Source organism: Neovison vison, chromosome 4 (assembly GCF_020171115.1).
Source record: "Neovison vison isolate M4711 chromosome 4, ASM_NN_V1, whole genome shotgun sequence".
Classification (NCBI taxonomy): domain Eukaryota; kingdom Metazoa; phylum Chordata; class Mammalia; order Carnivora; family Mustelidae; genus Neogale; species Neogale vison.
This window is the reverse complement of record NC_058094.1, coordinates 1,124,487-1,137,800: the sequence shown is the minus strand read 5'-3', so window position 1 is coordinate 1,137,800 and position 13,314 is coordinate 1,124,487. Positions and strand designations below refer to the sequence as shown.

General features: G+C 67.3%; 2 protein-coding genes across 3 annotated transcripts; one reads left to right on the top strand and one right to left on the bottom strand.

The window, feature by feature from the left end:
- Nucleotides 1-1,735: 1,735 nt before the first annotated feature.
- On the bottom strand, nucleotides 1,736-3,759 carry LOC122905492 (nicotinate phosphoribosyltransferase-like). The gene is made up of 8 exons (XM_044247055.1): nucleotides 3,402-3,759; nucleotides 3,183-3,323; nucleotides 2,793-2,877; nucleotides 2,615-2,695; nucleotides 2,426-2,528; nucleotides 2,187-2,341; nucleotides 1,969-2,076; nucleotides 1,736-1,852 (listed from the first exon to the last, which is right to left on the bottom strand). The coding sequence occupies exons 1-8, from the start codon at nucleotides 3,632-3,634 to the stop codon at nucleotides 1,790-1,792; spliced, it is 969 nt and encodes a 322-aa protein (XP_044102990.1). The 5' UTR covers nucleotides 3,635-3,759; the 3' UTR covers nucleotides 1,736-1,789.
- Nucleotides 3,760-7,455: 3,696 nt separating this feature from the next.
- LOC122905491 (gasdermin-D-like) lies at nucleotides 7,456-11,814 on the top strand. Of its 2 annotated transcripts, none has more exons than XM_044247054.1 (11): nucleotides 7,456-7,566; nucleotides 8,497-8,718; nucleotides 8,876-9,068; nucleotides 9,636-9,804; nucleotides 9,940-10,042; nucleotides 10,222-10,284; nucleotides 10,545-10,628; nucleotides 10,744-10,919; nucleotides 11,000-11,141; nucleotides 11,238-11,311; nucleotides 11,423-11,814. In XM_044247054.1, the coding sequence occupies exons 2-11, from the start codon at nucleotides 8,502-8,504 to the stop codon at nucleotides 11,669-11,671; spliced, it is 1,470 nt and encodes a 489-aa protein (XP_044102989.1). In that variant the 5' UTR covers nucleotides 7,456-7,566; nucleotides 8,497-8,501; the 3' UTR covers nucleotides 11,672-11,814. The 2 variants fall into 2 exon arrangements, with proteins under 2 accessions (XP_044102989.1, XP_044102988.1); XM_044247053.1 differs by having other exon boundaries at nucleotides 7,456-7,606.
- The last annotated feature ends 1,500 nt before the right edge of the window (nucleotides 11,815-13,314 follow it).

The window sequence follows — 13,314 nt, the reverse complement described above, 5'->3', positions numbered from 1 at the left end:
GACCCCCGGCACACCCCAAGCCGCGCAGCCAGATCCAGAAGCGCCTGCCGCTGCTGCTTCTCGGAAGTCGTGCCCAGGCCTGACCTAGAAGCTGGCCCTGGACAGGCAGGACCGGGGGCAGGCGTGGTGGCGCTTCCTGGGTGGGGGCCGGGGCGCTCCCAGACGCACCCCCAGGTGTGAATATCCGGGGCGCGTGAAGGGCCCTCCTGCCCTTGCTGCTGGCAGGGAGTAGCTGGCCTGAAGCTGGAGTGGGGGGGGTGTCCGGTCTGTCCTCTGTTCCCCGGGGCAGGCATAGGATCCCTGGGAGGTGGTTCTGCAAGAAGGGGGGAGCGGGGCCCTTCTCCCTGACATCCGACCCCTCTGGGCTGGTGTGGACAGCCCTGAGGAGACCCCAGCAGGGCCCAGGTCCAGACAGAGGTCAGGGTCCAGCTCTGAGCTCAGGCGCTGCCTGGGGCCCCGAGCTGGGCTGTCCCCCCGCCATTCCGACCCAGCCAAACATCTTGGGGACGAGGATGGTTGAGACAGGTGTCACCACCTCTGAGTTCAGGGCGGCCTGGGGTGGAGCAGAGCTGAGGGGGCGGCCCCACCGGCACCCAGGTGCCCTTACAGGGGCCTGCCACCGTTGGGGTGGGCCATCTGGGTCCTGGCCCGTTCTGAGGCTCCCCCTCCACCCGACCCTGGAGCACAGGGCTCCTGGGTCCTGACCCGAGGAAGTGTGCCGCTGGGCAGCAGTGCCCCATGGGTACCTGGGCCTGCTGCCGCTTGGGTGTTTGTGAGTCTGTATCTGTCTGAGCCTCTGCCCCACATCCTGTCACCCTCCCCCAGGAATGCAGGCCAAGGCCCCGCCTAAGCCTTGGGGTCTGGAAGAGCCAGTCTGGCCACAGATGCTGGAAGAGGTGACCTGTTCTGGGAAGCGCCTCCGCACGCCAGAACCCCGCCTCGCGTGCCCTTGCCACCCAGTGCTGCCAGGGTCAGAGAGGCCTGGCTCCACCGCCCCACAGGGCCGAGGACATCTCTCCCGGCTGGTTCTGGTGCAACCCGAGTCACCCAAGCCAGCGGACACCTGACCAGGTTCGTCCACACTGGAGCTGGACCAGCCCAGAACTGCTCATCTCTTCGCTGGCTTAGCACACCCACCAAAACTTCCTCTCCTCAGTAAGGCTACGGGGTCCAGAGCTGGCTTACCCCAAGGCCAGCCTGGGTGTCCCCGTGGCAGATGGTGGCGTCCAGGAGCACAGCGACCCCCTGATAGAGTCCCGCAGGGCGGCCTCCGCAGTGCCCAGGGACGCCCGGGCTTCTCCTGGGCTTGGCAAGCATGAGGCGTCCCGCTGACCCCTCCATGGGGTGCCCTTGGCCAGCGTGGGAATCTGGGGCCACGCCTGGATCCCGGAAATCCCCAAGACCCTCTCGGTTCCTCAGCCCCAACCCGTGGCTCTCCCTCCCCAGCCTCCGGCAGTAACCGCATCAGCTCCTAGGTGGGCACCATGAGCCCCCCTTTCCCTCCGGCCTCAGACCTGGCCCCACAGCCCAGATGCACAAGCCTCCCACTGCCAGCCTCGGCCTAGCGCCCGGCCGCCCTCAGACCCCAGCCCCGGGGCCATCTCCCCACCCTGGCAGTGCCTGGGCCTCCCTGGGAGCTGGAACCCAGGCGCTGACCCCCGAGGGCAGCCTCCCATGCAGGCCCTGGGGGTCCGGTGAGCAGCAAGATGGGCAAAGAAAGACACATGACACGGTGTGCAGGACAGAGAGTGACTCGTGTTGGTCTGTGGTGGCCCTGACCCCGTCATGTTCATGAGGACCCTCCGGCCAGCAGGCTGGCCACCAGTGTCCGGAGCTTATCAGACAGCGCCACCTACAGGAAGGAGAGAGGATGATGGGTGGCCACAGGGATGGAGGGGAGGCTGGGGGACAAGGGGGCGAGGGGGGGTGGGGGTGCATGGAGGCGCATGGGGGCGGGGTTGCACCTACGGGGTAGGGGGCAGGCTGCTCCAGCCGCTTGTGCTCCGGGCTCAGATGGCTCAGGGACAGCTGGGCGAAGGCTCTCGATTCGGCCAGAGATGGGAGGGGCTCACACAGCTGGAGGGAAGAGGGAAGGCAAGGGTCGGGTCCGCAGTCAGGGTCAGGGACCAGGGACCAGGGCTCCACCTGGGTTGGAGGAGCAGACTAAGGGAGGAGGAGGAGGCTACCTGTCCCCGCTGGACCCAGAGTCTCAGCAGGGGCTCCACACGGGCAGGCTTCACGGTCCAGGCTTCCTGGGCCCCTCGAGGCCAGACCCTGAGCTCTCGGCCAGCCTGGGGGGGTTGCTCCTCCGCCAACTGCAGCACGTCCAACAGCGGAGACCCTGAGTGTGTGCCGAGAATAACGCGGGGGGCCTGGGGACTTGAGGAGGACCAGGGAGGCGTGGGAGGCGTGGGCCGGGCCTCACCATCGGCGCGCAGGAGCCGGTAAGCGGCCTTGCTCCCAGGGAGCGTCTGTTTCCCGGGGTCCTCGGTCAGCTTCATGCGCGGCTGGTCTCCCACGGACACCAGCTGCAGAAACGGGGCTTGCCGGACTCTCCTCCCCCGGCCAGTGGTCCCTCAGGCCCACCCCGCTGGGTCCCAGATCCCACCCCGACCTTATAGACGCAGCCCAGGGAAGGCTGGCGTGGACACGTGACCACGCTGGTGCCGATGCCAATGACGTTGACCTCACTGCCCTGGACCAGGAGAGAGAAGGTGGCACGGAAGCCTGTCAGCGTCTGCAGGCCCAGGGACCCCTGAGCCCCCCTCTGGCCCGCCCCTGCCCTACCCCACCTCCTGGGCCAGCCGGGCCAGCTCCTCCTCGCCAATGTTGTTGCTGACGGCGATGGAGATGGATTCCAGCCAGGGCGTCTGGAACCTGTGATGGGGGCAGCCCCTCAGATGGTCCCTGGTGCACCGATCCGCTCTCCCTCCCGGTTACGCACCCCTCCCCCACAGCTGACCGTCTGCCTCCGGCCACCCGGGCGCTGGCCTTTTGCTTATGAGCCCCCGAGCGAACCCATCCCTGATTTCCCTGCCAAGGTCCCGATGTCTCTGCTGGCAGCAACCAGGTCAGATCTCCTCCCTTGGGGAGAGACACACTGCTCCCTCCTGGGCCCCGGCCCAACGCCCCCGCCCCCAAGAGGATCTCTCAGTGGGCATAAGCCGCCCCAGGGGACTCACTGGACCGAAACTGTCCTGAAGACCCTGCGGATCTCCTGGGCCTGCTGGAGCAAGTCACCGCTGTCCAGTCTCACACCCACCGCTCGGTAGCCCAGCTCCCCCAGCGCCAGGGCCACTGCCAGAAAGTTAGGGACACCGCTCCTGCCGGCAGGAAGGACGAAGGTCCAAGAGGCCGCAGCTACTCTGCAGGGCCCACCCAGGGTAGAACCTGGGCCTCACCTCTGCACACTGTACGTGTCCAGCAGGCCCTGAAAGGCCCGGGGGAAAGCCAGGGCATAGGCCACAAAGGCCGCCCGCTCCCCCCGGTGGGGCTCCCGCACCCCTAGTCCCAGATGGGCACACACGCGATCCAGCCACGCCTCTGCACGAGCAGCCAGATCCACTCTGGGGCCCTGGCCGGCAGCTGGGGCCAACGTCTGCGGAAACGGCTTAGTGAAGGCCGCGCAGCCCATGGGGCAGGGTGAGGACCGCCTAACCCCTGGCTGAGGGCTGCCCGCTCCCCCACGCAGCACTGGGTCACCTGCCCGGGGGCTCAGCTGAGCCGGGCTGACCACTTGCCTGTGCAAAGCCGCGGCCAGACCGTCCCTCCCCGGCAAGGACTGGCTTTGGGGTCTGCTCTCTGGGGCGCAGCCGCAAGGGAGAGAGGTACTGACCGGGTCAGGGGGCACCTCGGTGCCTAAAAAGGACGTGATGAAAGAGTGAGCCAGGGTTCCCGCCACGGGCACGCCCTGCAGCTGTCCTGCCAGCACATTGCTGCTGCACATGCACCCCTTGGGGACGCCCCTGTCAGGTGGGAACAGGTGGTTGGTGGGCCGGGACCACTCCACCACGGGTGCCCCCTCCCCTTTCCTCCCAGAGGGAAGGGAGCAGGAAGTTACTGCAGAAGACAGCCGCCCCCGGGGACCCCAGGGACGCCGCTTCACCCGGCATCGCACCCCACCCCCAACCCTCACTCAAAAGCATGACCCTCAGACGCTCTGAGCCAGATCCTTCTGGAGAGAAGTGTTGGGGTCTACGGTTCCCTCGATCACGGCATTTCCCCAAGGCTCTTGGGGACCAGGATGGGTGGATCTCGCGGAGACCGTCCTCACGGCCCAGCACTGAGCAGACCTCTTCTAGGGTCCCGCCGGTGACTCCTCCCCTCCCGCCCCAGCAACGCCTGGACTCCATCCAGCAGCAGTGATCGCTTCTCCCAGCCTGGGCAGAGGGGGACTCAGAAAACCGGAAGCCAGAGCGAGGGGGCCGCTTCCTGGAGCAGAGGCCCCGTCGGGATGGAACCACCCTGTGGCGTGGGTTTCTCCGCAGCAGGTGGGAAGCTCAGGGAACCCGAGAGATCGCAGCAGGTCCCGCAGTAGGGGGCTTTCAAAGGAAGCTGCCTTCCTGCCGCTCACACCCCTCCTGAGTCCAGGGGCACCCCTGAACTGCCCCTGAACCACCAGGGCCCCCACTCTGGTGCTGGCCCATTCCCCAGAGAGCTCCCCTACTTGGGCCAAGCTAGTGCTGGGAAGAGGCACCCCAACGCCTGGGCTACCGACAGGGTGGCCACCGTGCTGAGCAGGAGGAATGCCCCGCGGGGGACTCAGTCCCCACGAGATGGGACTTCGTCTGCGCTTGGCCCTGCAGCGGCATCGGGTCAGAGGTCTCCAATCCTGACAGCGTCTGCTTTTTGGAGCAAGGGCTCCCGGGGGTCAGAGGGCGGGACAGAGATGTGGGCAGGACAGAAGGTGATTTGGCCAGGGATGGGGGTGGGGGGGGGTAGAAGAGGTAGGGAGGGGGAGGGGCAGCCACTGGAGGAAGGGGAGCCCAGCCCCCAGGGCAGCCTGTGGACAGCGTGGGCAATGACCACCTGGCAAGGTCATGGGTACCACAGGAAGCTGGGGAATGTCCCCGGAGGAGTCAGCTCTGGGAGGAGCTGGTCCTGGGCTGCTCCCCCTTCCGGGCCGGGCTGGTGTGGTGATGGGCTGCACAGGGGCCCGTCGTGGACCCAGCAGAACCTGGGGCCCCTGGCACCGGCCCTGGTGCCCAACACCCTGAGCCTGGAATGCAGCGGCCTCGGGGCACTGTCCTGTTGGGGTCCGTCATCAAAGGAACGAGACTGAGACAAAGTGAAAGTAATGCAAAGCCTTATTCTATGCCAAGCATTAGAAGTCAGACTGACCGGCCAAGGCCGCCTCCGAAGAGAGCGACCCTGTCCCGATCTCACAGGCCAGGTGGTGTTTCAGGGCATAACCGCAGACCCAACGTACCTGGCTTCTATTGTTAAGGCGTTTACTCCTGGAATCGATACCCGGAACCATACCAGGAAGGACGGGGGCGTTTATTCCCGGATGAAGTCCGTGGGTGTAAACAACAACACGGCTACCTGGGCAACATGGAGTCGCTCTGGCTCAGCAGCCCTAAGAGTTAAACAGGTTTTAACATTAAAACGGCCCTAACAGTCCCATCTCCTCCGTGATGGGGCGGTTCCCTCCAGAGCTCTCTGAGTTATCTTTGGGATCTCAATGGCCTGTGTGTTTGCCCAGGGTTGGGCACCCGCACGGCAGCGTCTGCACGGATTGCCACAGCCCGCCCTGCACCAGCCCGTGCCAGCCCCGGCCACCCCCTGCCGGCACGGCCAGCCGGCGGATGGAGGCAGAGTCCCTGGGTGCAGCAAGTGACGTCCACCTCAAGGCGCCCACACGGAAATGACCTCCATGGACCTCAGTCTGGGGTCACGGCTTGCCTTCAGAGACGTGTGTCCTCCCTGGATGTGGACCCCCAGGGCAGCCCCACCCGCTTCAGAGTAACGCAGGGTGGGCTCGAGGTGGACATGGTGTCGCCCCAGAGCTCCTGGCCCTCGCCCTCAGTCCTGGTGGCCCCCTTGCTCTTTGAAAGGGAACCAGGGAGGGGACAGGGCGCAGGACCGGCACCTCCCACCTTCTCTCCCGCTCCTCTCCCGGCCGGCTCAGTCCTGTCCTGTCAGGCTGACCTCTGACCTCCGTCAAGAGTCAGGAGTCCAGACGTCCCGGCGAGAGGCCCTGGGCCTGGCAAGTCCCTCTCACTCTGGTTATTGATGGAAAACTGGAAACGGGCCAAGGAAATGCACAGACTCACCAACGCCCCCCCCCCCCCGCACCCAGCCCGAGGTGTTGCAGCCCCAGGCAATGGCCTCAAGGCAGGCGGGAACCGTGGGCCAACCTCCGTGGTCACCGTGGCCCACGTGGCCCAGGTGCTGCCCCTCCTGCCCGCCGATGGCTCCTGCCGGGCGCCCCTGCCTCACACCCGGTCCCCCAGAGGCGGCTGCGTGCAGGGACCAGGCGGGGACCAGACAGGACAGCCTTCTGGTACCCGCAACCCCGGGTGCGGCACAGGCCTGCGGCCCCCACCCCGAGATCACGCACAATACACACAAGCGTGTACAGACCCAAACACATGCATGAGCACACACGTGGGGCGCCTGGGGGGCTGTTGGGTGAGCGACGGCCTGCCGCTCGGGTCGGGACCCCGGAGTCCCGGGATGGATTCCCGCGTCAGGCTCCCCGCTGGATCGGGCTCTGCTGCTCCCTCTGACCTTCCCTTCTCACGCTCCCTCGCTCCCATTCTCTCAAATAAATAAAATCTTGAAAAAAAGAAAGAAACAAACGGTGTACGCGTCAGCCGTCACTCCCCGACCCCCCTAAGCCGGCGACCTCTCATCTACTCTGTCTCTAGGGCTTGGGCCTGCGTTTGAGGCTCATCCGTGTCCCGGGCCGTCAGTATGTCCTTCCCTCCCTCCTGGGTCTTCCCCTGGACGGAGGTCCCGAGCCCTTTCCTCGGCTGATGCGCCTCTGCGTTGCTTCTACGTTTTGGTGTTTCAGGGGACGCCGCGTGAGCCTTCGCGGAGGGCTGGTGCGTGAACAGACGCCCTCGTTTCTGTTGAACCCACGCAGGAGAGGAGAGGGCGAGGCTGAGCGTGGTTGTCGGTGGCCCCGCAGGGTCCCTCTGCCCCCGCCCCCCTGCTCTGTGGGGTCTGTGACAGCCGCAGGCAGGCGTGCAGTGGCCTCGCGCGAGGCCGGGGCCGGGCTGGCGGCTCCCAGCTGGGTGTGGATGCGCACATCTCCACGGCTTTGCCGGCCGTCCGCGCCTTCAGAGCCGTGTCTGTTGGGCTCCAGCTGTAAGAAGGAAGCCACGGGAAGTACCTCCCGCTGGAGGGGGAGGCGAGGGCGCTGGGGCCGCGGGTGGGGCCCCACGGGGTGCACTGGCAGGGGCGTTTCTGGGAGGGCCGGCCGGTCACGTCACTAGACTCAAGTTTCACTTTTGGGTCTGGGCTCCCGCAGCCGTGCACTTCCCTGCACGCTTCCCAGCTCCGGTCTGCAGGGCGGACCTGCTTCCCGTCGTGGGCCCGGAACCAGGGGTGACCGTCGCGGTGAGCTGCAGCCCACGCCCAGTGCCGTCCCCACTGCCTGGTGAGGGGGAGCTCCGGCTGAGTGGGGGCGATGCCGCCCCTTTTGGGCGACCACGAGGTCCCAGCACCCTCCCAGGCAAGCTTAGGGAAGCCTGAGGCCTCTAGGAAGCCTGTCTGGGTTCGGGTTCGACCGCAGGGGGGCCCCTTCCCGGTACCCCGTGGCCCACTCCGAATCCAGACCCACACCGAGGCTCAAAGGTCTCCGCCTGGCAGGAGTGGTCGGGAAAGGCCGGCTGCTCTGCCTGGGGCCCAGGCCTCCTGTGTGCTGGGTCAGGCCTGCTGTAGGCTCTGGTCCCTGAAGCCTCAGCCTTGGGCTGGGGGCTCATGCAATTCTGGGCACAGGAAGAGCCTCAGAGGGCATCCCTGGAAGCTGGGGACGCTGGGGCAGAGCCTTGTGTGGGCCCCTTGCCAAGTCCCCGGAAGCTTGGTGGGCCCTGCTGCTTCTCCTGCCCTCTGAACGCCTCACCCAGGGAGACGGCCGCCCCAGTAACGAGAGCGTGGGGCTGGGGGCACCCTGAGACCTCTGGCCTCCCCTGGCCCCTGCTCAGCAAGCACTAAGAGTCCCAGGCTCTCCGGGGCTTCCCGTGGGCACTCCGGCCACAGTCCTGTTGCGCGGGTGGCCTGAGTCCCACAGAGGCCTGCGAACCCCATCCCAGCCTAGAGGCGCTCAGCAGCCCCAGGCGCGGCTGCGAGGGGGTGGCGGGCAGACACTGTTCCTGTGCTGAGTGGTCACCAGCAGGAGTGGAGCTTTCTGCCCGTCAGAGCGTCCCAGGCCGGCCTGTGGAGGAAGAGAGCTCCCTGCCGGTGGAGGCATCCAAGCAGCGAGTGGTGCCCCCATCCCCCACTGTTCTAGCCGGAGGGCAACACGGCTGGCCCATCTGTCCTCCTCAGGAGCCATGGCATCCACCTTCGAGGGCGTGGTCAAGAGAGTGGTCCGGGAGCTGGACCACGGCGGCAAGCTGATCCCCGTGGACAGCCTGCAGAGCTCCGCCGGCTTCCAGCCCTACTGCTTGTTGCGCAGGAAGCTCCCAATGTCGCGATTCCAGAAAGCCCGCTACACGGGCCTCAACCTGTCCATCAGGGACATTCTGGAGCCTGGCGCCCCAGAACCAGGTACCCCGTCCTCTGGGAGGGGAGGGACGGGGGGCCTGCTGCGGGCTCCGCGCCTCTGGGCTTTCAGCCTTCCAACAACACGGCCTTTCCAACCCTCTGCGCGGGAGGGGCCGGGGACCGACGGGGGGACGGGCCCTCAGCTCTGCTCTGGCTCTAGACGTGAAACAAAGCACGCCCATCCGCGTCTTCGACTGCACGGACGGGGAGGCACAGGGCGGCGGGGAGCTGGAAGCCGCGGGACAGGGGAGGCTTGCGGGCCAGGCGTCGGTGTCCGAGTACCTCAGGATCTCAATGAAAGTGTGCACACGGCAAGTGGACCCCAACGTCTGGGACGCCATGAAGCGAGAGAGGTGAGCCCCCGGGCAGCCCCCGGGTCACCAGCCCGGGGCATCAGGAGTCACCAGGTGGCCGTGAAAGGCCAAGGGTCAGCACGGCGGCCGGGGTGGGGGGAGTACAGGCCCCGGGGGCCCGTCAAGCCCGGCAGAGGGGGACGAGGCTGCCGAGGTGATGGGTGACGGCATCCTGAGGGCCGGCGGGGCCAGGCCGAGCCGAGCCCACACGGGACAGGGGTGAAGAGCAACAGTAGTTCAGGGTAGAGTTTTGAAATTTCAATCCAGGGAGGGGCAGCAAGTGGGGGAAGGAGCGGCTAGGTGAGCAGCGGCCGAGGGTTGGGTATCGCCAGGGTCTGCCGGTGTCCACGGAGCACTCCTGGGTCTGTGCCTCCCCCACCATGGCCCACCCCCCAGGATCACTGTTGGGAGCTCCCCGGGAGGGAATGATGGGAATCCCGGGCCTGGGCCCCCCCGGAGGTCCTGGGCTCCTGGGCCGCAGCAGCCCCCAAGCAGCGTGGCCCACAGAGGGGGAGGGCAGGACCCCCTGCCCCCCACCACAGCCTCCAGGTCAACCACCTGCCACAGGCGCCTGCGGCAGCCGGAGCACAAAGTCCTGGGGCAGCTGCGCAACTGCAAGAGCGACGTGTGCGTGGTGACAGAGGTCCTGCAGACGCAGGAGGAGGTGACCGTCAGCCAGACCCAGAAGCACGAGGGATCCGGCCAGTTTGCGCTGCTTGGAGCCTTATCTTTCCAGGTGTGCGGCGAGGGTCGTGAACTGGGCAGGGGTCGGGGAGGCCAGCGGGGTGTCCCCAGGCAGACCCCCCCACCTGCACCCAGCCTCCTCAGCCCATGACCTAGAGCCAGGCCCGAGCCCCTCTCCACCCCACAGGGACAAGGCCAGGGCCGTCGGAGCCAGAAAACGAAGGTCAGCATCCCCGCGGGCACCGTCCTGGCCTTCCAAGTGGCCCAGCTGCTCGTTGACCCTGACTGGGGTGAGCTGGGATTGGGGTGCCTCCTGCGGCCCTGGCAGAGAGGCGAGGAGGCCCAGCTTCCCGGGCGGCCTAGGAGCCGAGGTCGGGCCTGGGACGGGACAGGGTAGCCCCCGGGGGTGTGGCAGTGGCTGGGGTCACTGGGCGACCTGCCCCATCTCTGTTCCCCCCCGGGGCTACAGATGTCCTCCTCTACTGGGATAAGAAGGGCAAGAGGCCGAAGACCTTCATGCCGCCCAGTGAAGGTGAGGTGGGCGCCTCCCGCCCAGCCCGGGGCCTTCTGCGCAGCTCAGCTCGGCCGGCAGGCCCCGGCCGGGATCCCCAGTGCCCGAGGAAAGCCGGGGCAGGGGAGCTCTACGGCCTAACCAACACCAGCCCCGCTCAGCTTCACTCCAGCCTCGGCCCAAGCCTCCCTTCTGCCCTGGGCTGCCAGTGCTGGGTGGTGGTGATGGCCGGTGAGGCCTAGGGGCCTGCTCCCGGCCCTGACTCGCCCTGCCCTGCCCAGACCGCAAGCTGGTTTTTGAAAGGCGAACAATCGAATGCGAGCTCTCCGGAGGCTTACACTATAAAGGCTTAACGATACGGTCAGGTCAGTACCTGCTCCACAAGCCCGGGAACGTGGGCGGGCACCCCTTTCTCCCACCTGGGAGTCTGCCCTTCCCCACCAGGGTTCTCCAAGGTCAGTGCTAGTCCTCTCCCCACAGACGGGTTTGCTGAGGTCGGTCCTGCGTTCAAGGGAGACTTCCAGGACCTGCAGGCAGAGGTGTGGGCCCAAGTCCGGGCCCTCCGGTGCTTGTCCCGGGAACTGTGCGGGCAGCTGCTGGCGGGCTTAGCGCAGGTGCTGCGGGAAGAGCGGGCCCTGCAAACTCTGGAGGACGAGGTGAGCAGCCCCGGGGCAGGAGGGCCGGCGGGAGGGGCCCGCACCCGCCGCCTGGACTCACCGTCCGGCCCCGTCCCCAGCTGGAGCAGGGCCTGAGCTGTGGGGTGGTGCCCACCCTGGAAGGTCCAGCGGGCGCCGTCCTGGAGTGCCTGGTGAACAGCTCCGGGGAGCTAGAAGGGCAGCTGGCGCGCCCTGTCCTCTACCTGGTGGAAGCACTGGCCGGTAAGAGGCTCCTGCAGTGGGGCCGGGCGGGGCAGGGGTAGGGGCTTGTCGGGCCAGGCCTTCTGGAACCCCCTCTGAGCGGAAGTCTCCCCCCAGTGCTGACTGAGACCCAGCATGCGGTGCTCGGGAAGATGCTGGAGACCGGAGAGCTTTCTGGGCGGTTGGACCTGGTAAGACACATGTGGGTGGCTGGGCCCAGGGGTGAAGGGGGTCCTAGGGAGGAGCGATGGGGGGAGGCGGGCACGCACAGCTCACAACAACCTCCCTCCTTGTTCTGGCAGGTGGGGAGCGTCTTGGAGCAGAGCAGCCCCTGGCAGCAGTGTAGGGGCGTGTCCCTGCCACCAGAGGTCCTGGGGAGCAGCTGGGACCCAGAGACACCTGCCTGGGTCCTGCTGGAGCAATGCGGGCTGGAGGTGCAGGCGGACGCCCCCCAGGTGCGCTGGGAGCCACAGGCCCAGGAACGCACCTGCGCTCTCTTCGCCTGCCTGCTCCTGCTGCTGGGACTGAGCCCGGACAGCTGCTGGGGCTGAGCTGCTCTCTGGTTCCCCCAGGCAGCTGCAGGGACACGGGGGTGGGACACAGCTTGAGCCCACCCCTGCACCCCAGACAGCCTGTGGCCCGTTCGTCCCGGGGCCGGGCGTTGGGAGAGTCAATAAATGTGGTGTACGAGGGAGAGAGGCTTCGGAGTTATGAGGCTGCCCCAGATCCTGGCAGGGAGCGCGGGGGACGGGGGGCTGCTCCGGGGTCCCGCTGCTGTTCTGCCGAGGGTCTAAGGGGCCTGCCAGGTGTTGGGACCCGGCCCCGCCGGAAAGGACCGGCCACGCAGCTGGGCTCCCGGCCCTCCCCCGAAAGCTGGCCTTCCAGATCCATTGCAGCAGAGCAGCTTGCCCAGGGAACTTGAGGACGTCCCGCTGTGGCCTCGAGGACGGAGCGGAGACCAGAGCACGGCTGTCTGACAGGCACACAGACTGGTCCTCCTGGGGGAGGGTCTGCGTGGACCTAACCCTAACCTTCGTCTGAATGGTCTGGTCTCGTCCAGGCACATCTGCTCAAGGCTAAGAGTCTGTCCCTGTGCGTGGGTGGGGTGTCCTGGCCCCTGGGGTGCAGATCCCTGGCCACTCGCGGGCCTCAGCCACCCACGGCAGAGGGGGACCCGAGGGCAGGCACAGGCGGGACCCGACATGGCCTCGTCGCCAACAGTGTGCACAGTCCGGAAATCGGCCTTTCGTGGTGGGAACCGCAGTCGGCCTTCCTCTGCGCGCCGGCAGGGCGACGAAGCGGGGGTTCCGCCATGGCTGCCCCTGAGAGGGGGCCCCAGGACTCACCGAACAGGAGGGACAGCAGTCTCAGAGCAAGGACCTTGGCCCCAGAGAACATCTCGTGTCCCAGCCCGAGAGCGAAATGAATGCAAGGACTAAGCGGGCTGCGCCCCACACGCCCTCCGTCCTCCCACCTGGCGGGCAGAGGGTCTTGGGGGGCATAGCAAGCTGGGGGTGGCCACAGGACCACGAGCCGGGGGACACACTGTGCAGGACAGAGCCTGCGCTCCTGTAACCGGGAGGGCGGTGGGCACGACGGACCTGGGGCGGAAGGGGCCGGGTGCCGCCTGCCCGAGCCCTCCGCGGAGCCCGGGGCCTCCTTTCGAGAGCGCATCTCTGGCCGGCCGTGCCCTGCTTGGTGACGGAAGCGCGCGGCCATCGCTCAGCCCAGGTTGCGGCTCCTGGGCGGCGGCCCTGGGGGGCTGGGCCTGCTTCTGACCTCAGCGGCCGTTACTGAGGGGAGCGTGAGGCTCCTGCCCCAGCCTCGGGCCCAGATCAAATCAGGGGCTCGGAGGACGTCCCCGCACACACCCGCTGCCTCGAGGGACACCGAAGACGGACACCCAGCCCTGCCCTGCTCAGCGTCCCCATCCTGGGAGCTGCGGTCCTGCCCGACAGGGGACTGGCTCGAGAGCCCCCAGGCCCGCACAGCCTCCCAGGACACCCCCAAACACCCCTCTCCTTCCCTCTCCCAGCCTCCCTCGGGAGTCTGGGGGCCCCCGGAGGGTCGGTGACACGTTTCGTTAGTTCTAAACGGACACAGCAGACCATACCCGCTGCTTCCACACTGACCCGTGCGCTTGGGCCTCGAGGACCTAACGACCTTCCTGCCTGAGCTCCGGAGCTTTCTGTCC